At 41.0% G+C, this 24689-nt stretch overlaps 1 protein-coding gene across 1 annotated transcript; it reads left to right on the plus strand.

Annotated features, from left to right (window-relative positions):
* The first annotated feature begins 1827 nt into the window (after positions 1-1827).
* On the plus strand, positions 1828-17103 carry DDX47 (DEAD-box helicase 47). The gene is made up of 12 exons (XM_055336791.1): positions 1828-1919; positions 2561-2654; positions 9530-9718; positions 9966-10037; positions 10289-10407; positions 11015-11086; positions 11201-11317; positions 11834-11980; positions 12679-12816; positions 14512-14582; positions 15148-15277; positions 16780-17103. Exons 1-12 carry the CDS (start codon positions 1833-1835, stop codon positions 16912-16914), a joined length of 1371 nt encoding a protein of 456 aa, XP_055192766.1. The 5' UTR covers positions 1828-1832; the 3' UTR covers positions 16915-17103.
* The last annotated feature ends 7586 nt before the right edge of the window (positions 17104-24689 follow it).

The raw sequence follows: 24689 nt of genomic DNA on the forward strand, positions 1-24689 counted from the left end.
ACAGGGGATTGAGCTGACAATTCTCAGATAAAGGCACATTGTCATCAGAAGTCCCTTCTTTTGCTTTGTATATGTATTCTTCTTTATTCCCTGTTCCCCAGTTCCCAATTTTATTCCATTTCTGCTTGCTCCACAGATCACCAATCTCAAATGTCTAAAGTGTATTTTTCCCTGTGTATGTGCTGCAGCAGAAAGTGATATTTTGTGGGCATGTATTTTAAATGTACATGACAGGGGCGCCTGGGTGGCTCAGTGGTTGAACATCTGACTTTGACTCAGGTCATGATCCTGAGGTCCTAGGATCAAGTCCCGCATCAGACTTCCCATGGGAAGCCTGCTTCTCCTTCTGCTTATATCTCTGCCTCTCTCTCTGTGTGTCTCATGAATTAGTAAATAAAATCTTAAAAAAAAAGTACATGACATATTTTATGCTTTTCTCACCCTGCACTAGGTTTTTGAGATCCAGCCATATTGTTGTAGGCACATTTGGTCATACTGTGAGCACATTTTATTTTTATTAAATTAATTAATTAATTAATATTTTATTTTTATTAAAGTTTTTTTTAAACTTATTTGAGAGAGAATGAGAGCACAGAGGGAGAGGGAGAAGCAAGGAGCCTAATGTGGGGCTGGATCCCAGGACCCTGAGATCATGATCTGAGCCAAAGGCAGATGCTTTACTGACTGAGCCACCCAGGTGCCCCATGTGAACACATTTTAACTGTCTACTCTTGCAAGGATGGACACCAGTTGCCTCCAACTCCCCACCTCCAGAATAATGATTCAGTGAACACCATGACACCATGTGAACCTGCATGCTGGACCATAAGAGTGTGCTTGCTGGACATAGGGCATGCAACATAAAATACATTAATTTGCATTAGTAGTGGCAGATTGCTTTCCAGAACAGCCTCATTGGCTATATTCCCTCAGGGCCTTTGCACTTGCTATTCCTTAAGTCTGAAATAATTGTCCCCTGGGCTCTTGAAGGGACTTTCTTCTTCTCATCACTGAGGTCTCAGCTCAACTATCACTGCCTGCCAGAGGCCTTGCCGGATCTCAGTTATTCCCACAACACGCTCTCCCCATTACGCTCTACCATTTTTATTTCTATTTGTTACATCATAGCATTTTTCACCATTTGACATTATCTGTGATCTTTTTATTGTCTGTCTTCTCCACGACAGCAGGGGATGCTGTCTTGTTCACTTGACATCTAATGTAGCCCTAGCCTATGGTAGGCTCTAAAGAAATATTATTGAATAAATGAATGAAACAATTATAATAAATAAATGGTATTGTGGTATCAACCTGTTCAAAGCTCTATGGTTAGAAAAGCAAGGAACATAACAGGTGTGAGAGGTGGAGAGTTTCTATAAAGGGTCCTAAACGACAGATAGGATGCACTCGGCTACATTTTACAAGTCCACACGTTTATAGCTATCCCGTCCCCTTTTTAATTTTTTTTAAATTTTTATTTATTTATGATAGTCATCACAGAGAGAGAGAGAGGCAGAGACATAGGCAGAGGGAGAAGCAGGCTCCATGCACCGGGAACCCGACGTGGGATTCGATTCCGAGTCTCCAGGATCGCGCCCTGGGCCAAAGGCAGGCGCTAAACCGCTGCGCCACCCAGGGCTCCCTCCGTCCCCTTTAAAAAAAAAAAAAAAAAAGTTTCCGCTAAGCCGCCCCCTGCCCCGCCCCCCACCCCGGCCCGGCAAATCCCAGAGAGCCCGCAGGGGGGCGCCCAGACCATGCTGGCCGGGGAGACTAAAACTACATTTCCCAGCATCCCGCGCGCCGCCGACGCACTTCCGGAGTCCGCGGTAGACATGGCGGCGCCCGAGGAGCACGATTCTCCGGCTGAAGGGCCTCAGCCGGCGGTGCAGGAGGAGGAAACGAAAACGTTTAAAGATCTGGTGAGCGTGGATGGCGCCGGCTTCTCTTTGTTTTGCTGGCAGCAGGCTCAGGCGGAGTCCAGCTGCCTCGCATCCCGGCTGGTGGTGTACAAAAGCAGCTGGGGCCTGGCTTGGGTTTCCTTCAACATTTCCGGAACTTGGGTTTCGGACGCTGCCCCTAGGCCTCCGGGTTTGAACGGTGGGAAGGCTGCCCATCCCTGAGGGTCCCCCTTTGTGGCGACGTCTGTATTGGCCAGGAGGAGCTTGGACTCCTGCCAAAGTGTCGGGCTTCGGAGTGAGATGAAACGGGTTTGGATTCCGACCCAGTCCCTTACTAGGGGATGTTACCTCGCCGTGCCTCACTTTGCACATCTGTAGATTGGGGGTAATAACAAGTGCTTCACAGAATTGTAAGGATTGCATGAACTAATAGTACATGTGAAGAACTTGGCTTTTCTCTTTGAGTGGAAAGTGCCACGTCTTGAGGCGCGATCTCCTAGTGCGCGTAATAGGGGAGGAGACCGAGCAGGCTCAGTACCCTTTGAATCAAAGGGTAAGGGATGCCCACGACACCGGCAAGGTGGTTCTGACAGTCGTTTAATCAGCAGGGAGGCAAGTGTGTGTGTTCTTCTTTGCCTAAGTGTGTTTTTCTGAATTCTAAGGGTGTGACAGATGTGTTGTGTGAAGCTTGTGACCAGTTGGGATGGACAAAGCCCACAAAGATCCAGATTGAAGCTATTCCTTTGGCCTTACAAGGTAGGCTGAAATGAAATATGTGGCTTACCCACAGGTATAATAAGAAATTACACTCAATTAAATCCTTTACTACTTTTGAAAGCTATTCTTGTGTAGCTCAAGTGATATAAAAACATGATCACTAGGGACGCCTGGGTGGCTCAGCAGTTGAGCGTCTGCCTTTGTCTCTGGAATTTCAGGATCGATTCCCCACATCAGGCTCCTGCGTGGAAGCCTACTTCTCCTTCTGCCTGTGTCTCTGTCTCTCTCCGTGTGTCTCTCATGAATAAATAAATAAAATATTAAAAACAAAAACAAAGACATGATCTCTAAAGATACAAAATTTGTGGCTTATTGGCTTTGAAAAAGTAATGCTCTTCTATTGAGGTTACTTTCTACAAGGCGATTTGTTGTTTGCAATAGATGCTGACTTTAAGGAAGCACTGGATTAAAGTGTACTAACAAGAAACCTGTTAGAAATTATGAGTCAAGGGGCACCTGGATGGCTCAGTGGTTGAGCATCTGCCTTTGGCTCAGGTTGTGATCCCAGGCTCCTGGAATGGAGTCCCACAACGGACTTCCCTCTGCGTATGTCTCTGCTTCTCTCTCTGTGTTTCATTAATAAATACATAAAATCTTTAAAAAAAAGATATTATGAGTTAATAAATGCAGATTTACATAAGAGTGCCTGGAATATCAGTTGGTATCTAGAGGAGTTGAGAGATCTTGCTTTGTGAGACATATTTATCAAATTTGCAGAAGAATGGCTAATATTGGTTGATGACTAGTGGGATCGAAACAGGATAAACTTTCTAGGAGTAAGGGTAAGTAAGAGTAAGTGCTGCTTTTATATTCCCAAAGTCCAGCTTCACAGGATTAGGATTGGTGGTAAAAGAGGCCCAGCAGTGTTAACTGATATTCATTAAGATCCTTAGAGAAAATGAGTATAATCATAGCTACATTAAGGTTTTTTCCCCAGGAAAAAATGTATAAATGTATCTTTACATAGAATTTACCCCCTCACCCTGAATTCCTCTCCCGCATATCCCATGTTAGGAACTTCTGAACTAGCTCGAGAGAGAGAAAAGTGCCTTGTGCTGATTAGAACACACCTAGAATATTATGCTTAGTTCTGGGGATCAGTTTTGAGGGACCAACTGAGTGGTACTGGATGTGGTATAGTATCAAGAATAGTCCTGGGTTGCTTGGGTGGCTCAGTCAGTTAAGTGTGTGCCTTTGGTTGAGGTCATGCTCTCAGGGTCCTAGGATTGAGCCCCACATCAGGCTCCCTGCCTAGTGGGGAGCCTGCTTCTCCCTCTCCCTCTGCCTGCCACTCTGCTTGCTTGTCTTCTCTCTTTTCCTCTGTCAACTAGATAAATAAAATCTTAAAAAAAAAAAAAGAAGAAGAAGAAAAAAAAGGAATAGTTCTAAATGGGGCAGTTGGTTGAGCTTACTACTCTTGATTTTGTCTCATGTCATGATCTTGTGTTCCTGGGATTGAGCTCCAAGTAGGACTACATGCCCGGTGTGACTCCATGCTTAGTGCAGAGTCTGCTTCAGATTCTTTCTCTCCCTTTGCTGTTCTCCACTTATCTTACTTATCTCCCAGTAATCTGGGATAGAGAGGTTTTGGATTTTAGCTAGGGAGAGGTGACTGCAGATTTGAGAAACATGGAAATAAAACCAACAAGACTTGTTCAATTTTTAAATTGATGGTAGACTGTTTAAGCAGTGCCTGGCATTTGTAGTTGTGTCTCCTTTGGATATTGGGCTTGCATGCTCTCTGTCTCTCTCAAATAAATGAAGTCTTAAAAAAGAAAAAAAGAATAGTCCTAAATAGCTAAAGGAGCTGAGTGCATTCACTCTGAAGAGTGGAGCTGGGTGGGATCTGATAATTGGCTTCAGGATTTGAAGAGCTGTCATGTGGAAAAGTAATTAAACTTACTCTGTGAAATTCCACTTGGTCCTTCCATAAATAGTATGTATCTGTTGTAAATGTAAGGCACAGAAGTTAAGATTCAGCCCTCTCCAAGAACTTGGAGACTAGTAAGGAGGTAATTATAAATCTATTACAAGGGACATAAAGTTATATTCCAAGTGCACTGAGGGAGTATAGTTTATTACTCATTGGAATGGATTAGAGAAAACTTTAGTTTTTGGCTGGGAGGGTTGGAAAGACATTTGAGCTGAACTGTGAAGACTGGATACAATTTAGACATTCATGTATGATGGCAGGGAGGACTTTCTAGGCATAGAGAACAGCATGGAAAAAAAAAAAAAACTAAGGAGGCTGGAAAACATGGGCATATGTGCAGGCCTGCACGTACTTAACAGAGAATGGAGAGAAAGATTAGTAGATCATTGGGGCCAGATTATGTCAGACTTAAATGCTGAGTAAAGGAATTTGGTCTTGTTCCATGGGCCGTGGAGTGCCTTTGGAGATTATTTTTTAGCAGGGGAATGAAATCCTTAGAGTTGTATTCTTGGAATATTAATCTCATAGCTTTGTAAGGTAGTTTAGAGATGAGGCACCAGAGGCTGGGAGACCAGTTAGGATGGCCTTGCAGTAATTTTGGCAACAAATAAAGGATAGGATAGTGGTAGTGAGAATGAAAAAGAGAAAATGATAGAAAAAGAATCATCATGATTTTATAACTAATTTGTTAATGGAAAGCAAGAGGTGGGGAAATCTAAGATTATTGCCTGTGTGTTTAGGACATATTACTGGTGTAAAAAGGAACATAGGAGGAAAAACAATTTTAGGGAAGAGGATTTCGGTTGGAAATAATTGATTTCAGGCATCAAAGAGAATTGACTAATGCACAGTTGGAATCTAGGGATTAGAGATTGCTTAAGAGGCCAGAACTGGCTACAGACCATGTCCAAAGGGAAGTTGTAGCTGAAACTGGACATGGGTGAGGTTGCCAGGTAAGGTCAAGAGAGGACAGAGGGGAGAAGTGGATGCTCAGTAGAGGGTTGAAAATCGTGAGAGTACAATTTCATACAAATTAGGTAAGGGAGAGTGTTTCAGGGAGGCGATAGTAAACACTTTGAACTTGTTTAGAGAAGCTAGGAGAATAAGGACTACAAGGGCCACGAACGAGGAAGACGTTTCGGCAGTCAGCACTGCTGGAGTTGCTTTCAAAGAGCAAAAAGAAGGGTTGGCGCATTCTGGCATTTTCTTGCTTACTCTATAGAATGTGTTGGCAGAAGGAACCCAAATTAGGTGGTGGTAATTCTGAAATTATTCATAATGTTTTCAGTAAAAAGTTTGTATTGAATGCAGAGAAGATAGGAGTCAGTGAAAGATTACTAGGAACTGAGTACTGTGATCGACATAATCATCATGCAAAAAGTCATTATTCTTATTCTTGAGCTTATCTCATTCCAGTGAGCAATTTATAAATGCTTCATTAAAAACACCTATACACACTGGCCCTAAGCAAGAGGTTTAAATAATCTAACAAAGTTTTTCTTTTCTCTATTAAATGAGCTTTAAAATTTTAGTTTGAGTACTATTGACTGTGTCCCTTTCCACAAAGTTACAGAGTCCTGGGTATATCCATTGTTCTTAAACCTTGTAACGATTCTGAAAGGCAGGAATGATTATTTTATTGGTGAAATTGAAGGTAAGCAGATTAAGTACCTTGACTAGAGTCACATAACTATTTCGTGGAGCTAGAATTTGAATATAGGATGTCCTAGCAGAAAAGCTTGCGTTCTTGGCCCTGTAACACAGTGTTACAATGGAGAGAACAAAGTCTTTTGATTTTTTTTTTAACAAGATTTATCTATCTATCTATCTATCTATCTATTTATTTATTTATTTATTTATGGGGTGGGGAAGTGGCAGGCAGAGGGAGAGGGAGAAGCAGGCTCTCCGCTGAGCAGGGAGTCCCATGTGGGGCTGGATCTTAGGACCCCGAGATCATGACCTGAGCCAAAGGCAGATGCTTAACCGATTGAGCCACCTAGGTGCCCCTTTTGATTGTTTTTGAGGATGCTTTTCTTCCCATTTGTTTCATGTATTAAGTTTATTTCTAATTCAGAGATCATTCACAGTCCTCTAGGAATTACAGACAGTTTTTTGAAAGGCTGCCACATACCATGCAGTGTGTTAGGTGTCGGCAATGTGGCCAAGGTGAATGAATTTATTGTGCCCTTATGGGGTGTGTATTCTACACAGATAGTACCACTGGAAAGACTTAGGGGTTGTGAGAGGAAGAAAGGAAATAATAGAGAAAAATTAGTCTCACAACGTGAATATTGTTTTGAGGAGATTATAGAGAACTAAAAGCAGTACAGGTGCAGGCCTTAACCTGCTGGCAGTGGGCATTGCTCACAGCCATGTGAATCAAGAGACTTAAACTCCCTTACTTCCCTAAATCTTTCTTGTATACTCCTTTCTTCTGAAATTTTAAGATTTCTTTTGACAGAAAAGGAGGAGAGATCCCTCTAATTTTTTTTTCTTTCTTTTTTTTTTTTTTTCCCCTTTTCCAGAAGGCTTGTTGTACCCCAGCAGGGAGGACAGAAACCCCAGAGTTGGAGAATAAAAAGCTTTGGAAGCCCTTAGCTGACAAATAGGTGGATGCTGTTGTAGTCCATTGTCACTTACCCTATAACCAAGAGGAACCTTAAAGTTAGTAAATGAAGGAGAAATTTTATCCTTATATTGTCATTTGTTTCTGTGACCTTTACAAAGTTAGTTGATTGTCTGGTCTGACTTATAACTCACCTCTACACCTGTAATTTTTTTTTTTAAGATTTTATTTATTTATTCATGAGAGACACAGAGAGAGGCAGAGACATAGGCAGAGGGAGAAACAGGCTCTTCACAGGGAGCCCAGTGCAGGACTCTATCCCTGGACGGGGATCATGCCCTGAGCCAAAGGCAGATGCTCAACTGTTGAGCCACCCAGGTGTCTCTACACCCGTACTTTTATATGGAAAGCATTGATGTTACTGTTTAGAAGGGTGAAGGGTGGCATTCACTAGAATATGCAGTGACTGATCTGGCGTGACTGATCCCAGTTTAAGTGATTAATGTCTAAGAGACGGATATTGAGGAGTCTGTTCTATTTGATATCACTCACTCTCCTCTCTTTTCAATTTCAAGTCAGTATTTTCTTCTTTTTTTTTTTTTTTTAAAGATTTTATTTATTCATGAGAGACAGAGAGAGAGAGAGAGGCAGAGACACAGGTCTCTGTGTCTTTGTCTCTGTATCTTTGTCTTTCTAACTATTCGTTCTCAGTTTCTTCTGGTTCCTTTTTTTTTGCAATGTTAATTCTATCGTTACTCTTTTTCTCACTCTAAAACAGTAGTAAGATTCTCATCCAATCCTGAATCTTTAACACTGTCTGCATCAGTGAATCTCAGTCCGTGGTCACCAGAATCACCTGTGGAACTTGTAAAACAATAAAACAATAGAGATTTCTAGACCCACTGAAACAGTTTCTACATGTGTGACCCTGGTGTGTAGACATATGAAAGTCTCATAGATGATTCTAATGCATCTGCCCTTAGAGGAGTACCACTGTTAGGATGCTCATGGCTTCCATGTCTGTGTTTCTAGCCTACCTTCTCTGCTGTGCTCCAAACAAGTATGTCCAACTCGTTTTTAGATATTTCTCTCTGAGCCTGTTGCATAAACCTCAAGTGCCCTATGTTCAAACCAGAGTCATTGTTTTCCTCACCGGAACTAATTTTCTGTAAGTCCTTATCCCTGATGTCAATTTATGGCCTTTGAGTTCCCCAATCTAGAAGCCCATGTGTCAACTACATTTTCTTGCATTACTTTCTACATCTCACTTATTTCTGTCCTCATGGCCTTCCCTTAGTTCAGACCGCCATCATAACTCCCCAGTATCCTAACTGAGCTCTCATTTTCCTGTGTGTTTCCCCTTCTGTTTGTTTAGGTCATTTTAGATCTTAAGGAAGAGTCATGTTCAGCTAATCTCAGAGAGAAGGAGTTTATTTTAGGATTAATCTCTAGGTAAGGAAATCTAAGCAGTTATATACAATCAAGGAATAATGTGAGCATCAACTAGAGGGCATTTTCAGTAGGAAGCATTCCCAGTGGGTGCTGTTACAGTGCACAACTATGTTTTGAGCTGCAGCCCACCAGCCTAGAGATGGGGGTCTTGTTTTGGGAGTTAATTTCCAAATTTTATAGTTGTAGCTTGATTGGTGATAACAAATCCTGGGGACTTCTTTAAGGGATTACTTATGGCATTTTCCCTCAGAAGAAGCAGTGGAAATGGCCTGTACTGTTGAGCTCCTTGGCTCTTTATGCCATCAGGCCTAGGGTTTATCTTGCAGAGGAGTAACATTGATCTTGATGTTCCCTGCTTAAAATTCTTCAGTTCCTCCCTCTTAAAGGAAGACACCAGAACTCCCTAGCATGGCTTATGAGTTTCCTTTCTAGCGTCATTCTTCTCCCTTTCCCTCCTTAACACTTCTGTGTTCTGATCACATTGTACTTCTCACTCTCCCTGCACCTGCTGTGTTCTTCAAAGCCTCCATCCTCTGTCCTGGTATAGGAATGTCCTTCCTTTCCTTTGCTTACTTCCAGATTTGATTTACCCATCACCTCTGTTAGCCTTTCCTGACTCCTCTGGGCTCTAAGTTATTCCTTCCTTTGTGTTTTAACTCTGTTTTGTAGGGGCTTATCTTAAAGCCCTTATCACATCGTACCGTCTTTGTATATGTCACTCCCAGATTTTGAGCTTATCTAGGACAGAGACCATGTCTTCTTCCTGCTCAGCCTCTCTCTCCCTCCACTTCATCAAATGTTTATTCGTTGTCTACTTTGTGCCCACATTGGGTCATTGTAGAAAATATGGAAATAATGCAAAGAGTATATCTTTGCTGTTAGATGTTTTCTTTTTCTTCCTAGGTCGTGATATCATCGGGCTGGCAGAAACTGGATCTGGAAAAACAGGGGCTTTTGCTTTGCCCATTCTGAATGCACTGCTGGAGACGCCCCAGCGTCTGTTTGCCTTAGTTCTCACGCCCACTCGAGAGCTGGCCTTTCAGATTTCAGAGCAATTTGAAGCCCTGGGGTCTTCTATTGGTGTGCAAAGTGGTAAGTGACTAAGAGGAGAATCACAGTTTCTTTCCAAGTTTAGAATGAGTGTTAAAGGAGAATAGAAGGAAGTGTTATTAACATGAGTTCATTGACCTTAAGAGCCAATTTGGTATTTTAACTTTGGGGAAAGTTATATAGGAAGAAAAATTTAAGTAGAAATCTAGCACTGACTTTAAAAGATGTTCAGTGAACTATGGAAAAAATAAAGGATCTCTCTTCTATAAATTTTTTTTTATTTTTGTAGCTGTAATTGTAGGTGGAATTGATTCAATGTCCCAGTCTCTGGCCCTGGCCAAAAAACCACACATAGTAATAGGTGAGTAATTCACAAAGGTTAAAGGCACTGGTGATGATAAATTGGAGGAAATCTACTGATGTTGGGCGTAACTTATTGGTGCGGAAAGACTTTGAAGAAAGGATTTTTGCGATTGTTTAATTTTTTTAATTTCTGAAAATTGGGGTTTGGGGGAGTGCTGTGGTTGGTAACTTTCTTTTTGTCCTTGTCCTTAAATATTGACCTTTTCCCCCAATGTTTCTTTTTTTTTTCCCCCCAACGTTTCTTGATAGCAACTCCTGGTCGATTGATTGACCACTTGGAAAATACAAAAGGTTTCAACTTAAGAGCTCTCAAATACTTGGTCATGGATGAAGCAGACCGAATATTGAATATGGATTTTGAGACAGAAGTGAGCATTCAATTTCTTTTTTCCTCTTTGGGCATCTCAAGTGCCCTGTTTCAAAATTTGGTTCATTGCACACCTACTTTATGTGGAATCCTGTATCAGCATCAGCTAAAAACATCTCTGCCACCTTTTCTCATTCTTGGTGCTCCTCACATTGTCAGTGCCTCAGCATCCTCTCTAGAATGTAGTTTGATTTTGATTTCAGACATGAGAAATTTCAACAGATTTCCTTTCCATTTGATTTGATGTATATCTCTCTCATACACTTTGAAAAGTCTTTATTTTCTGTCATCATAGCTGACCCAGTCATCATGTCTTAGTTGATGAACATTTATTCTTTACTTTTCCTTTAGAGTGGCTCTACTCTAATTTAAACTTCTTTTCTCTGAATGACATTTTTAAAAATAGCATCTGGGATGGTATCAAAAAGTACTTAAGATAAGTACTTATTATCTTAAGTAATATTCAGTAAATTTTAGCTGAATTGAATTGAATTTTTGAGTTCCCACAGGGATACTTTTAGTTTTGTACTCAGTCTCCTTCACAAAGAGCATTTGCCAGTGTCCAGTGTAAATGTTACATTGCTGTCCTTTTCCTCTTTGTGTCTTAGGTTGACAAGATCCTCAAGGTGATTCCCCGAGATCGGAAAACATTTCTCTTCTCTGCTACCATGACCAAGAAGGTGAAATTTTCTAGGACTTAACATTTTCTTCTTTATTAAGTAATAAAAACAATAACAATAATAAAAATAGAGCATTTAGGAATCTGTGTACTATTCCAAGCTTTCTTTCTGTAGGTGCAAAAACTTCAGCGAGCAGCACTGAAGAATCCTGTGAAGTGTGCTGTTTCCTCCAAATACCAGACAGTTGAGAAATTACAGCAATATTATCTTTTTATTCCCTCTAAATTCAAGGTGAAGTGTTTACTTTGATCATTCCTGCCTCTCCCTCTCCTTCCTCAGCAAAGCATCTGAAAGTGTGTCCACTTATGATTAGCTAAGAGCTGTGCTACTGTTTGTTTTAGAGCACATACTGTGCTTACATTTATCACTGATAAAGTCAAACATTCCGGGAATTCACAGCATGCTAAACCACAATAATGATGTAATTCCTTTCCAACCCCATTCTTGAAGTAGCTTTTCTTTTGTCTGCTGCTGATGTGCCTTTTTTATAGGCCTGGGACCCTAGTTTTGTGCTTTGATGGAAGGGCTTTTCCTGGTTGCTGGGTACAGGGAGTTGTGTTTGGCTTTAGGCTATAAGTGAAATTCATGGTTCACAAAGATGATAACACTGCTTCAGGAATGCAAAATGGGCAGCTAGGGTCTGGATAATTGGGAAACAACTATAGGCTTAGGCTCTTGCATAATTTATATGCCCAGGACTCCAGTGTTACCTCCAGGTTCAATCACTCACATTGTTTTGTAACTTAGGATACCTACCTGGTTTATATTCTTAATGAATTGGCTGGAAACTCCTTTATGATATTCTGCAGTACCTGTAACAATACTCAGAGAACAGCTTTGCTACTCCGAAACCTTGGATTCACTGCCATCCCCCTGCATGGACAGATGAGTCAGGTAAAGATTCTTTGGCATTATTAGTGGTGGACTGGTGGCATGAGAAAAGTAAACATAGAGCAGTAAGTCTGTACAATAACAACGTCAGTGCATCCTCCTAGAATTATTCTGATTTATGGGCCTTAAAGTGTTGCTCTGGATGGTCACTTCCTCCTTTCAGGACGGCAGAAGGTCCAGATTAGAAGATTTCATGGTTATTTGTCCGATATGGAAGCTCTTGAGTTGATTTATTCAGCCCTAGTGGTAATAAGTGATTCTTTGGTCTCAAAAGATTTTTAATAAATTATTTTTTACTCTTTATCATGTCTTGTTTTTTTTTTTTAAGATTTTATTTATTCATGAGAGACACATACATAGAGAGAGGCAGAGACATAGGCAGGGGGAGAGGCAGGCTCCATGCAGGTAGCCCGATGTGGGACTCGATTCTGGAACCCCAGGATCACACCCTGAGCCAAAGGCAGATGCTCAACTGCTGAGCCACCCAGGTGTTTCTACTCTTTATCATGTTAAATTATCCTTAATGTTAGTATTTTTCTAGCCTTAGTCTTAAATATTTTTTTGTTGCTTCTATGTTTACTTTTGACCTGTGAATCTGTCTCTCTTCTTAAATTTATTGTTCCTAGAGTGTATGACTTAGATTCTAAGATTCCTTAACTTTCCCAGATTAAAGTTCTTTTCATTTCTTTTCATCATCTCAGAGCAAACGCCTAGGATCCCTTAATAAGTTTAAGGCAAAGGCTCGTTCTATCCTTCTAGCAACTGATGTTGCAAGCCGAGGTTTGGACATACCTCATGTGGATGTAGTTGTTAACTTTGACATTCCTACCCATTCCAAGGTGAGTCTTGTCGCTGACCTGACAGTCTAGTCTCACAGTGTATTTCTTTCTTTTTCTTAAATTGAGGTATAATTGACATATAACATTAGTTTCAGTTGTACACCGTAATGATATGATATATGCACATATCATAAACTGATTGCTACAAATTTAGTTAATATCTGTCACTATACTTGGGTACGAATTTTTTTTTCCCCTCGGGATGACAACTTTTAAACTGTACTCTCTTAGTGGCTTTCAAGTGTGTGATAGACTGTTACTAACTATAGTCACCATGCTATACTTTACAGCCCCATGACTGACTTATTTTGTCACCTGAGGTTTTGTTTTTTGATTTCCTTCATCCAGTTTTATATCCCCTACCCCCATTATTCCCACCTTTGGCAGCTATCAGATATAGTCTCTGTATCATGAGCTCAGTTTGTTGTTGTTGTTTTCTTTTTAGATTGTACATACAAGTTAGCTCATGCAGTATTTGTCTTTCTTGGACTTATTTCACTTAGCATAATATCCATAGGGTCCATCTTTTGTTGCAGATGGCAAGATTCAGTTCTTTTTTTATAGCTGAATAATACTCCATTGTATCTAAAGTGTATTTCTTTTTTCTTTCTTTCTTTCTTTTTTTTTTTTAAAGATTTATTTATTTGAAAGAGAGTGAGTGAATTGGGAGAGGAGCAGAGGGAGAGGGAGAAGCAGATTCACCACTTAGCAGAGAGCCTGACACAGGGCTCAGTCTGGGAACTCTGGGATCATGACCTGAGCTGAAGGCAGACGCTTAATCGACTGACCCACCCAGGCACCCCCAAAGTATATTTCTTAATGGAATGTTTTTATATCTCCTTAGTTGCAACATTATTTTATTTTATTTTTTGCCCTCAATTAATTATCAAAAACTGGGAAAATTCTTGATTTATTCATTCTCATTATTTTGCACATGCTTGAGAATGTGATATTAATGTGAATGAAGGTAGCCAAAGAGAGGTATTGGGGGCTTATAGCTAAAGGGGTAGATGCAGCATATGCTATTCTTTGTCAGTCTCATTTCTTTAGAACGATCAGCTTATGGTTCTTAGCATATCTCAGAGTTTTTCAGCCTTGGCACCATTAACATTTTGGGCTAGCAGATTCTTTGCTGGGCTGTCTTTTGCATTTTAGGATGCCTAGTGGCATTCCTGGCCTCTCCCCACAGGTGACATTGTGTCAACCAGGTAGGTTTGTTGACATTTCTAAATATTCCATGGGGAGGACAGAATTGCCCTCAGAACAACTAATATCTATTGGCTTTGTATTTAACTGCTGCCTCATTTGATTTTCACAATGACTCTGCGTTTGGGCATGGATTTCTAGCCCTGTTTTATAGAGAGAAACCAATTCAGAGACTCTGTGTGACTTGCAGACAGTTGTGTAGATGGTAGGACAGAGCCATGATCCAAGTCTGCCTCTAGATCCACTGCTGGTTTTCTCTAGACCATGTAGATACACGTTAGATTTGCGTTTTTGTAAAAGAAAAGAAAAAAGAACCAATTTGGTGCTGCAAGAAGAGGAAGTAGATTTATCTCAACCTATTGCCTAATCCATTTTTCAGTGTTTCATCATGAATCTGTTTTCTTTCAAAGGTTTACAATAAGACTTTATATTCATAGTTTTTTGTTTGTATTTTATATAACTCACACTTATTTATGCTTTTTGTTTCAGGATTACATCCATCGAGTGGGTCGAACTGCTCGAGCTGGGCGATCAGGAAAAGCTATCACCTTTGTCACACAGTAAGTGAGTTGACTTCAGGGGCAGAACAATGGAGAGAAAAGAACAGCTTTGAAGCCTTCTGACTTGGCACCTGACTTTGCCATTATCTCTACTAGACATTTAACCTCCCTCATGCTGTTTTCATCTTTTGTAAAATGGAAATAATAATACCTACCTAACAGGGTTTTAATGAAGATTGGTGATCCATATGTAAAGGATCTAGTATGGTATTTGGCATTATAGAAACAGAGGAAGAAGCCCCCTGCTGTTTCTTTCAGCTGCTGAAGCTGGAGCTCAGTGACCTTTCCCTCAACTCAAAAGTATTAGAGTAATTATTTTGGTTTTGTTTCTAAAGGAACAAATTTTTTTGTAACCAGGACTTTTCTGGGACTAAGAATATGATGGGTGATTATCTAGTGGGCTGTGTACAGAAGATTGCATCTAATCAGTATTCTGAAGAGTAATAATGAATTCAGTAGTGTTTAAAACTGGCTCTTGTTGCATCATATCACATAATGTATACTTTTGGAATGGACAGACATTTGTGTTGTCAGCCAACCAAAGCCATGCCATTTCCTGCCTCAGGTATGATGTGGAACTCTTTCAGCGCATAGAACACTTAATTGGGAAGAAACTGCCTGTCTTTCCAACACAGGATGATGAGGTTATGATGCTGACAGAACGTGTGACTGAAGCCCAGAGATTTGCCCGAATGGTATGCAACCTATTTTCTCATCAACTTAAATGCAAATGACGTTAGCTGTGTCTTAGACACTGTTGTATTAATCCTCAGAAGGAACCATAGGAACTGAGTATTATTTTATTCTAAAATTAGGATGAGCATACTAAAATATAGAGATGGTAGGTAATTTGAGTCAAGGTTTGGACTCAGTCTGACCACAGTGACCACATGCTCAGCCACTCTTCATGTTTCACATGTGGCAAGAAAACCTTTGGAGTTGAGATCAGAAAACCCAACTGTGAATTGAACATTGTAGGTTTGGGCAATGCATCTACCTCTCAGAATCAGTTATTTGCTTGAAAATTGGGAATAATAATTACATTGATACTGTAAAAGGGTTTTTTTTTTTTGGCACCAGATAAAGCTAATGTGAAATATATAGTTACTAATAATAAGTAGTAATTATGATCGTTGTAGGATGGATGGGAAGATTCTGAAGAGAACCCTATCAAGTACTGTCTGTTCTCTAGAGTTCCAGTTTGAGGGATAGGCAGCTCTGCCCCTGGGATGCTTTCTGAGTAGCTGGTGTGTGAGCTTGTTTTATTTTTCTGCTCACATGGAATTCTTTGGTATTTTGGTTTATAAAAGTATTCCATGTACATTGGAAAGAATTTCAGAAAATATAGAAAAGATTAAAATAACAAATGAAGCATATAAGCCACCCAGCACAGAGAACATTTGGCTATTTTTCTTTTTTCAGCCATACTTAGATCTTTATGTAGTTGTATATGATTAACATTTTTCTATTTTAACAAATAGAGAGTCATGTGATCACTTCTTAGTGGCTACAGAGAATTCCGTTATGAATATATAACATGATTTTACCTTAGTGCATATTTATACTTTTTCACGTGTTTTGTATTTTAACTGGTACCATGTTGGGCATTCTAGTATGCACAGCTTTTTGTTTCTTTAGAATAAATTCCTTGAAGTAGAATTGTTGGACAGAGGAGTAAATACAGTTAAAATTCAAATTCATATAGAATGCCAGATTTCCTGCCCCTCCCCTCTGAAAAGATATAGCAATTTACCCTGTGAACAACAGTATATGGGGATGTCTCCATACCTTGACCAATAGGAGGTGTTACCATCCTCTTAAATTTTTGCTGGCCTGTCATGTGAAAATAATAGCTTATTGTTTTAATTTTCATATAAACATTTTTGTGTATTGGAATTTTGGTCTTAGCCCTTTGCTAATATGAGGTATTAGAGAGTTACTTAGAGTTTTATTTTTTTTTAATAAATTAATTTTTATTGGTGTTCAATTTTCCAACATACAGAATAACACCCAGTGCTCATCCCGTCAAGTGTCCCCTCAGTGCCCGTCACCCATTCACCCCCACCCCCCGCCCTCCTCCCCTTCCACCACCCCTAGTTCGTTTCTTAGAGTTTGATTTTAAGGAGAGGAGACCAGGGATGTGTTTGTTACTTGCAGTGAGAGTAATTTTCACTCCTATCCTTTTCTTTTCTTGCAGGAGTTAAGGGAGCATGGAGAAAAGAAGAAACGTACACGGGAGGACGCTGGGGACAACGATGACACGGAGGGTGCTATTGGTGTCAGGAACAAGGTGGCTGGAGGAAAAATGAAGAAAAAACGAAAAGGCCGTTAATTTCTTTTATAAAGATTCAATTTCAGCCTTCTGTTCCATAAAAGGGGATTGTAGAAGAAAATGAAACTCCCACACAGGGAGTCTGACGGGCCTAATCCCGGGTCTCCAGGATCACGCACTGAACCGAAGGCAGCGCTAAACCGCTGAGCCATCCAGGCTGCCCAAGAAATAAAATGTAAAAAAAAAATATTGAGAATGAGTTTGGCAGAAGAGAAACTTTCTGTATATATCTTAATGAAAAGCACATTTTTCAATGATTGTGTTTCTTAAGTCGGAGTGGTGAGAAGTGAATAATAACCATCAGTACAATTCTCTGTGGTAGTCAGGTGTGGACTGCAGGAAGATCTTTATAGACATAAGGTGAGGGGTACATTCTGCCACAAATGCATCCAAGAGGAATGCCTGTGAATAAGGCATTTGTAATTAATTGTATAAACACATGACTTATTTTGTTGTTTAGTTTGCTCCATGTTTCATTGCTCTTCTTATGGTACATTGGAGCGAAGGTTAAGTTAGAGAAGTCAGGAGTCACAAAGAAATACGGAAAGGAGAGGAAAGTAGATGAGTGGGGCCACAGTTGTGACTTTGAGTTGCGTGTACCACTGGAGCTAATTCTTCCTGAATGTTGTATTTTTCCTGATGAAACTCTCCAGGGTAGCTTAGGATAATAGCAACTGTCTCTCTCTGAGCCTTTGGATAAAAGTGAATGGGTGGTTGCTGTTTCAGTTCATTGGAGGACTTCAGAAACAAGCTGACATTGAATTGGAGGGTGAGTGGTGGGTAAGGAAGAGATTAGAATTATCCTGAAGGAGTCTGAACTTTCTAAATAGGTCTCTCACATAGGATCTGTAGACCCCTATGTGTATGCCTATTTCTGGGGAAACCAAAAGGGTTAAAAACTAGTGCTCTAAAGCTTAGCCGTTGTCTCTAAAGTATATACGTAATTATGCTCTGCTAGGATGGGATGATAGGACACTAAGCAAAGACATGAATGATATGATGTGTCTTTAAGCATATTAGTAGGTCCGGACCATAAGCTAGAGTCCCACATAGGATGAGTAAAGATGTTACCGTGAAGGACAGGAGGCACAGAAATAAATAATTGTGATTTGTTAGTGAATAAGGATAGACCAGTGGGTTTGTACCATTAATCAGATGTGTTCTTGTTCCCTTATCCTCCGAGGCAAGGTCTTGCGAGATCTTGCTGCTAAAACCCCAATCAAGGTGTGTGTGAGTTTCCTAGGGCTGCCGTAACCAAGTACTACACATTGGGTGGCTTAAAACAAATTTATTGGTTCTGGAAGCTAGAAGTCTTAGATGAAGGTGTCAGCAGGGCCTGGCACCATCTGAAACCTCTAGAGAAGTCTCCTTCCTTGCCTCTTCTAGCTTCTGGTGGTTGCCAGCAATCCTTGGTGTTCCTTGGCTTGTGGCTATTTAACCTCTGTCTTCATCTTTAATTATATAAAGATAACTTCTTCATGTGTCTGTGGCTTCACCTAGCCTTCCTCTAAGGATTCTAGTCATTGGACTTAGGATGGATCCTAATCCAGTATGACCTCGTCGTAACTAATTATATCTGCAAAGACCCTATTTCCAAATAAGGTCACATTCTGGAGTTCCAGGTAGACATGAATTTTGGGGAGAGATTATTCAATTCAGTACAGACCCATCTTTTTAAACTACTATGTTGTTTGGGATTTAAGACTGTCTTGTGGAATAGAAGTGGTAGAGATAGAGTTGATTACAAAGAAAGTAGAGGGCACCTGGGTGGCTCAGTGGTTGAGTGTCTGCCTTTGGCTCAGGTCTTGATCCCAGGATCCTGGGATTGGGTCCCCGAATTGGACTCCCTGCAGGGAGCCTGCTTCTCCCTATGTCTCTGCCTCTCTCTCTCTGTGTCTCTCATGAATAAATAAAAATCTTAAAACAAAACAAAGAAAGTAGAGAAAAGACAGAACGTAGGTATTTAGAAATGGCTAGAATGGGTGGAAGCCTAGTTTAAAATGAAGGATACCTGGCTGGCTCAGTTGGTAGAGCATGCAACTCCTGATCTCAGGGTTGTAAGTTTGAACCCCATGTTGGGTGTAGAGATTATTTAAAATCTTAAGGAAGCTTAAAATGTTAATTCTCTTAAATGAAATATAAATTATCTTTGCAGTCAAGGTACCAAAGGCTCTAGTTTCAGGGGAAGGGAGGGTGTTACTGGCCTTTCTTCTGTTTCTTTCTTGGTGTAATTCCTTAGTTCTGCTTTCCTGATTTAAGAAACAGAGCTTTGGGGCACCTTGGTGGCTCAGTTGATTGAGCATCTGACTCTTGATTTTGGCTCAGGTGATGATCTCACGCTATCTTGTAAGATTGAGCCCCATGTTGGACTCCGCGCTGGGGTGTGAGCCTTTTTAAGACTCTCTCTCCCTCTGCACACCACCCGCTCCACCTCTGTGTTCCCTGCCCCCCACCACTCCCACACTCATTGCTCTCTCAAAAAAAGAAAAACCAATCAACCTCACCCTTTCCCCAATGGCAAACAGTTCCCACACCTAACTTGCATGACTTCATAAAGGAAGTAGCTTATAATAGTCATGTAATGCTGGCCCAGAGAAGGTTTTCCCCTTATTTCTCATCTGAGTCACGAAGCCACTTAATATAGTCATTGTATCATGGCTTCATGATGCTAGCTAGCCTGGTTTTACTTCCTCTGTCCAGAGCTGAAGTGAGATGAAAATATCTCTACCTCATGAAGGGGTCCAGGGATCCTAGTGACAGGGTTTCAGTTGGGTCGACCATTGCAGGCTTAAAGCAGGCCCAGAAATCCATGTACTCTGGAACTTAAGGGTACTCTGAACATACTCCAGCAGTTGCCAGGAGGGGTCTCAATTCAACTAGTTTACAATTACTCTTAGTCCCTTAAAGATGTGCTGAATATCCTAGAACTTGGCTGACTCTGTAAAAACATCTGGCTTACAGCCAAAGTGAATTCTGGGTAGCTTCCTACCTGCAGATATCCAAAAAGCTAAATCAGAGACTGTCTACCCCAGCTCCTCCAAAGCCTGGGAAAGGGAACCAGAAAGAACTACAGGCTGTGGCATTGGTCACAGAAAATGAAGGCATCCAAGTTATCAAAAGCAGGTATCAAAATAACATCCAGAAAGTATGTTCCAAGAACTTGAATACAAAATTAGAGAATATACAAAAAGTTTTGATCCACCTAGTTTTTAAGGTGAAATCTAGCCTCAGGGCAGATAATAAATGAAGGTGTGAGTCATCTCTTCAGTTGGAATGACAAGAGATCCAGACCTTGGCACTAGAGATTCAAGGGTTATCCACACCCACATTCCTTTTCATGCCTCACCTGTCCAAGGTATGCACTAAAACTCCAGCTAAAAATAACTATAGAAATTCGATCTCTGGGAAATAGCACTAAACAGTAACCCTAAAGTGAAGAGCTGGTTTGTGCCAAATGGAAGAGGGAGAGACAGGAAGAAAATGGGCTCATGTGGGACCATGTAATCTCCAGGATGTGAGCCCTGATGTCCGTTGGTATTCTTGGAAGGTTTTATCTGCTCACAGCCATCCCTCCACCTATTAACCTACAGGTGCCACCTAGGAGCTGGTAGAAACCAGAAGGATGGGGGAATGCAGCGGAGGGTGGGCAAAATGTTAGTCAAGAGACCTGTTGACTCACTTTGTGACCTTGTAGGAGTTACTGAACTTTGATTTCTCTCCTTTATTTTTTTTTAAGATTTTATTTATTTACTCATGAGAGACACAGAAAGAAAGGTAGAGAGAGATATAGACAGAAGGAGAAGCAGGTTCCATGCAGGGAGCCCGATGTGGGATTTGATCCTGGGACCCCAGGATCACGCCTTGAGCCAAAGGCAGATGCCCAACCACTGAGCCACCCAGGTGTCCCTCTCTCAAATCTGCTCCTTGGGCAAGTTATTCAACTATTTGTGTTTCAGTATTATCTGAAGAAACGCAGATAACAATAGGCCAACCTTCGAAGGCTGTGAGGCTTAAATGAGGTAGACTGGCTCATCATATGATTAGTATGTGTTAGCCATTATAAATATGTTATTGGGGGCGCAGGGACCAAAAAATATATAAGTATGTTATTGTTACTATTATTACAGAGGGAGAGTGGCTAAGTAGCTTGCCTAGGTCAAATGGCAGGTAAAGGGCCAAGCAAAATTTGGTTTCAAGACTCTACCCTTGATACTACATACACTGCACGCGCGCGTGCGCGCGCACCGTGTGTATGTAACTTCGCATTATTCATTCAGTAAGTGCTTATTGAAGGAACAATTGTACCATGATAGAATATATATTTTTTTCTTCTGGAAACATTTCTTCTACCAGCAAATAAATATTAACCTAAATGAGCTTTCAACTTTACAACCTATTTGCAAATTGGGAGGGAATATGGTGGGAGAATATGACATTTTCATTTCCACCAGTAGATGGCAGAAAAAAGAAAAGATACTTGTGAATGGGCAGGAGTTCTCAATCTGAGCAGAATGAATAATCATGAGACCCATTAGAAGTGCTCTTGGTGTCATGTCTGGCCCACAGTGACTAAGGGATGGAGGTCAGCATGGGTATGAGAACTTCCCACAGGTATTTGAAGGATGACAGCCTTCAAGAAAATTCAGGCTGACCCACAGGATGGGCCGTGGGAGACTCAAGTACACAGAAGTTCAGATGTAGTACGAAGAAAAAGTTGCCTTCTCTTCTCTCTGCTCCACAGCCATAGTCAGCCTTCCCTCCTTTTCCTCTTACAAGCAGCTTTGTTCTTTCCAAAGTCTGCCCTTCCTTGGGATTTTGATGAAGTCACTTGCCCTCTGTTTATGCCTCACCCCCCACCCCAGCCTGTAACCTGTGGGTAATTGTTATTCCACCCCCACCCCCACCCCAGTACAGGTTTTTTGTGTTTACAAACATAAATTCTCTGAGCCATTGGTCTCTTTCTGTTGTATCCCTCTCTCTCACTGCATATCCATCTGGTAAGCTTTGCCTATTGCCTCCCCTCCTCCCTTGAATCAGCATGGTGCTGGTTAGCTGGTGAGCCACTTCTGCATCCATTCTGTCCTAGAAAGACATCTTGCAGCTCCCAGTGATGAGGAACTGTCCCTCTGGTTCCATGAGAGTAGGAGAAGCAGTCAGGCATGGTGGTCAGAAACACCGGGCTAACCCTGCTCTCGCTGATTTCTGTGCTGGCTCTTCTCCAAGCATTCCTTTGCAGGAGGAGTCTACTGATGACTCCTGCCCAATACTTGACTTCTTAGAAATTCTAACCCAACCTATTCAATCCAGTGCCAACTTCAAAACAACATCCTTGTTGTGTTTTCTGGGTGGGTCAAGAGAGTGGGGACCGCCGAAGATTTCTTATTTGACACATTCTGTTTGTACATTTGTAATGGTTTGTTTGTGATTCTTTATAATGAGGCTATGGAGAGCCCGCTGTGTGCTAGATGTTTGCTAGGGGCTTGGCATATACCAATTCATTTACTGGAAGTAATGATGCATTTCTTGAGGAGACCTAGAAAAGCTTTTTTATGATATGTTAAAAATACAACCTGATCATTCCTTATTCTGCGTCTTCCATGATTTCATCCATCCATCCAAGGGTGTTCAAGAACTTTTGCAGGGAGGGCTTATGCTGACGAAATGAAGCAGAGATTCCATCACATCATAGTTAATCTGTGGCTTCTGTTCTATTTCATTGACTTAGGTAGAACTCAAAGGGTGGGGGGTGAGGGGGGAGGTAAGAAAGATGCTCCTCTGGACTATAGTTTTGTACTTTCACCAAATCCCTGGAAAATGAATAAATTTGACATTTGGATGCTTTCATAATGTTCACGTGTGCAACGTCACACATAATCAGAACTTTAGGGTTGAGAGGATTCTTGGCGATCAATGAGATTGTTCATTTTTCCTTTGAGTAAAGGAAATTATAAGTTTGGATTTATAAGTTTGGATATGGTTTACATTGTGCTCAGGAGATTACAGCTATTTAAAGTGAGACCTAACAGACTCCTTCAAAAAAGTTCCAGTGGAATTTTGTTCATAATATCTGCCTAAGGAAAATAAAATGCTTGCTTTTCAGGACTAACATCTTAAGACTAGAGTCTCCTTCATGAGAAGAGTGGTGGAAAAGTGTTTTAGAAAACCCTAATGATTAGCATAACCTATTTTCCTAATGAGCGCCAGTGTTGTCTCTAACCAGATGCGAGGTGCTCTCATGGGGGAAGTGTGGCATCTTTGTCCAGGTGAACTCCAATTATGTATGATGACCAAGGGAGGCCCAGAAGGAGGCAAAAGTTGACATAGGGTAAGGGTCAGGCTGAGAAACTTACATGAGAATGGAGAAGGGTAGTACACATCTCTGTTGATCCCTTGGGTAGGGTACAGGGACAGAGAGGAAAGGACAGAAAGAAATGTGTCATGTGAGATTTACAACCTGTACATAAACAGCAGAGTTTTATGACACTTAGCAACACTAAGGTCACTTCCTGCCCCTTCTCCACACTCCCTAGGTAACTCATGATTACCTGTAGCCAGGGCTCACTTTTCTCCCCTGTGGCCATAGGAGTGGTTTCCATGGTGGGCACATGCATCCAGGGGAGTGCATGACAATTTTTGGGGTGTGAAGAAGATACTGGAATTTCAATTTATACTTTATTTATTTATTTAAATTCTTTTTAAAGATTTATTTATTTATTTATTCATGAGAGACACAGAGATAGAAAGAGGCAGAGACACAGGCAGAGGGAGAAGCAGGGAACCTGAGCGGGACTTGATCCCGGGACTCCAGGATTACTCCCTGAGCTGAAGGCAGACGCTCAACTGCTGAGCCACCCAGGCACCCCTTATTTAAGTTTTAAGAAAGATTTTATTCATTAATTTGACACAGAGAGAGGGAACACAAGCAGGGGGAGTGGAAGAGGGAGAAGCAGGGTCCATGCAGGGAACCTGAGCGGGACTTGATCCCGGGACTCCAGGATTACTCCCTGAGCTGAAGGCAGACGCTCAACTGCTGAGCCACCCAGGCACCCCTTATTTAAGTTTTAAGAAAGATTTTATTCATTAATTTGACACAGAGAGAGGGAACACAAGCAGGGGGAGTGGAAGAGGGAGAAGCAGGGTCCCTGCTGAGCAGGGAACCTGATGTGGAGGCTCAGTCTCAGGACCCTGGGATCATAACCTGAGCTGAAGACAGATGCTTAATTGACTGAGCTACCCAGGCACCCTATACTTTATTTTAAACTCATCATTTTCTAATTTATATTTTTGTGTTTTAGGATGTATATAAAGTATGTTAACAATTTATAATAAATATATACAAATATGGAAGCTTGTTTAAATGTTAGGTTAAATCAAGATTTGAGACTAAAGCTCTAGGGAATTATTCTGACAACAGTCCTTTAAAAGAATTATTTCATGTTTCATTCTTAAATTCATTTTCAGACAAAACTCTGATACATCTTTATCATCTATCTATTTATCTATTTATCTATCTCTCTATCTATCCATCTATCATCTATCTATCATCTTTTAGAACCCTAGATTCACAGCAAAACTGAGAGGAAGGTACAGAGATTTCCCATATACCTCCTCTCACACAGGTGCACAGCCTCCCCTGTTACCAACACCCCCCACCAGAGAGTACATTGGTTACGATCAATGACACCACACTGACACATCAGTCACCCAAAGTCCATATCACCTCATGGTTCATATTTGGGGTTGTGCATTCCGTGCATCTGGGCAAATGTATCTAC

This window comes from Nyctereutes procyonoides, unplaced genomic scaffold, assembly GCF_905146905.1.
Source record: "Nyctereutes procyonoides isolate TBG_1078 unplaced genomic scaffold, NYPRO_anot_genome, whole genome shotgun sequence".
Taxonomy (NCBI): domain Eukaryota; kingdom Metazoa; phylum Chordata; class Mammalia; order Carnivora; family Canidae; genus Nyctereutes; species Nyctereutes procyonoides.

What these genes read in the sequence shown, in the direction of transcription:
- DDX47 (XM_055336791.1), top strand. Translation starts at nt 1,833, where the DNA reads ATGGCGGCGCCCGAGGAGCACGATTCTCCGGCTGAAGGGCCTCAGCCG. An exon ending in CGAAAACGTTTAAAGATCTG is followed by an intron (nt 1,920 to 2,560) that starts GTGAGCGTGGAT and finishes CTGAATTCTAAG; the next exon opens with GGTGTGACAGATGTGTTGTG. An exon ending in TGCATGGACAGATGAGTCAG is followed by an intron (nt 11,981 to 12,678) that starts GTAAAGATTCTT and finishes TCATCATCTCAG; the next exon opens with AGCAAACGCCTAGGATCCCT.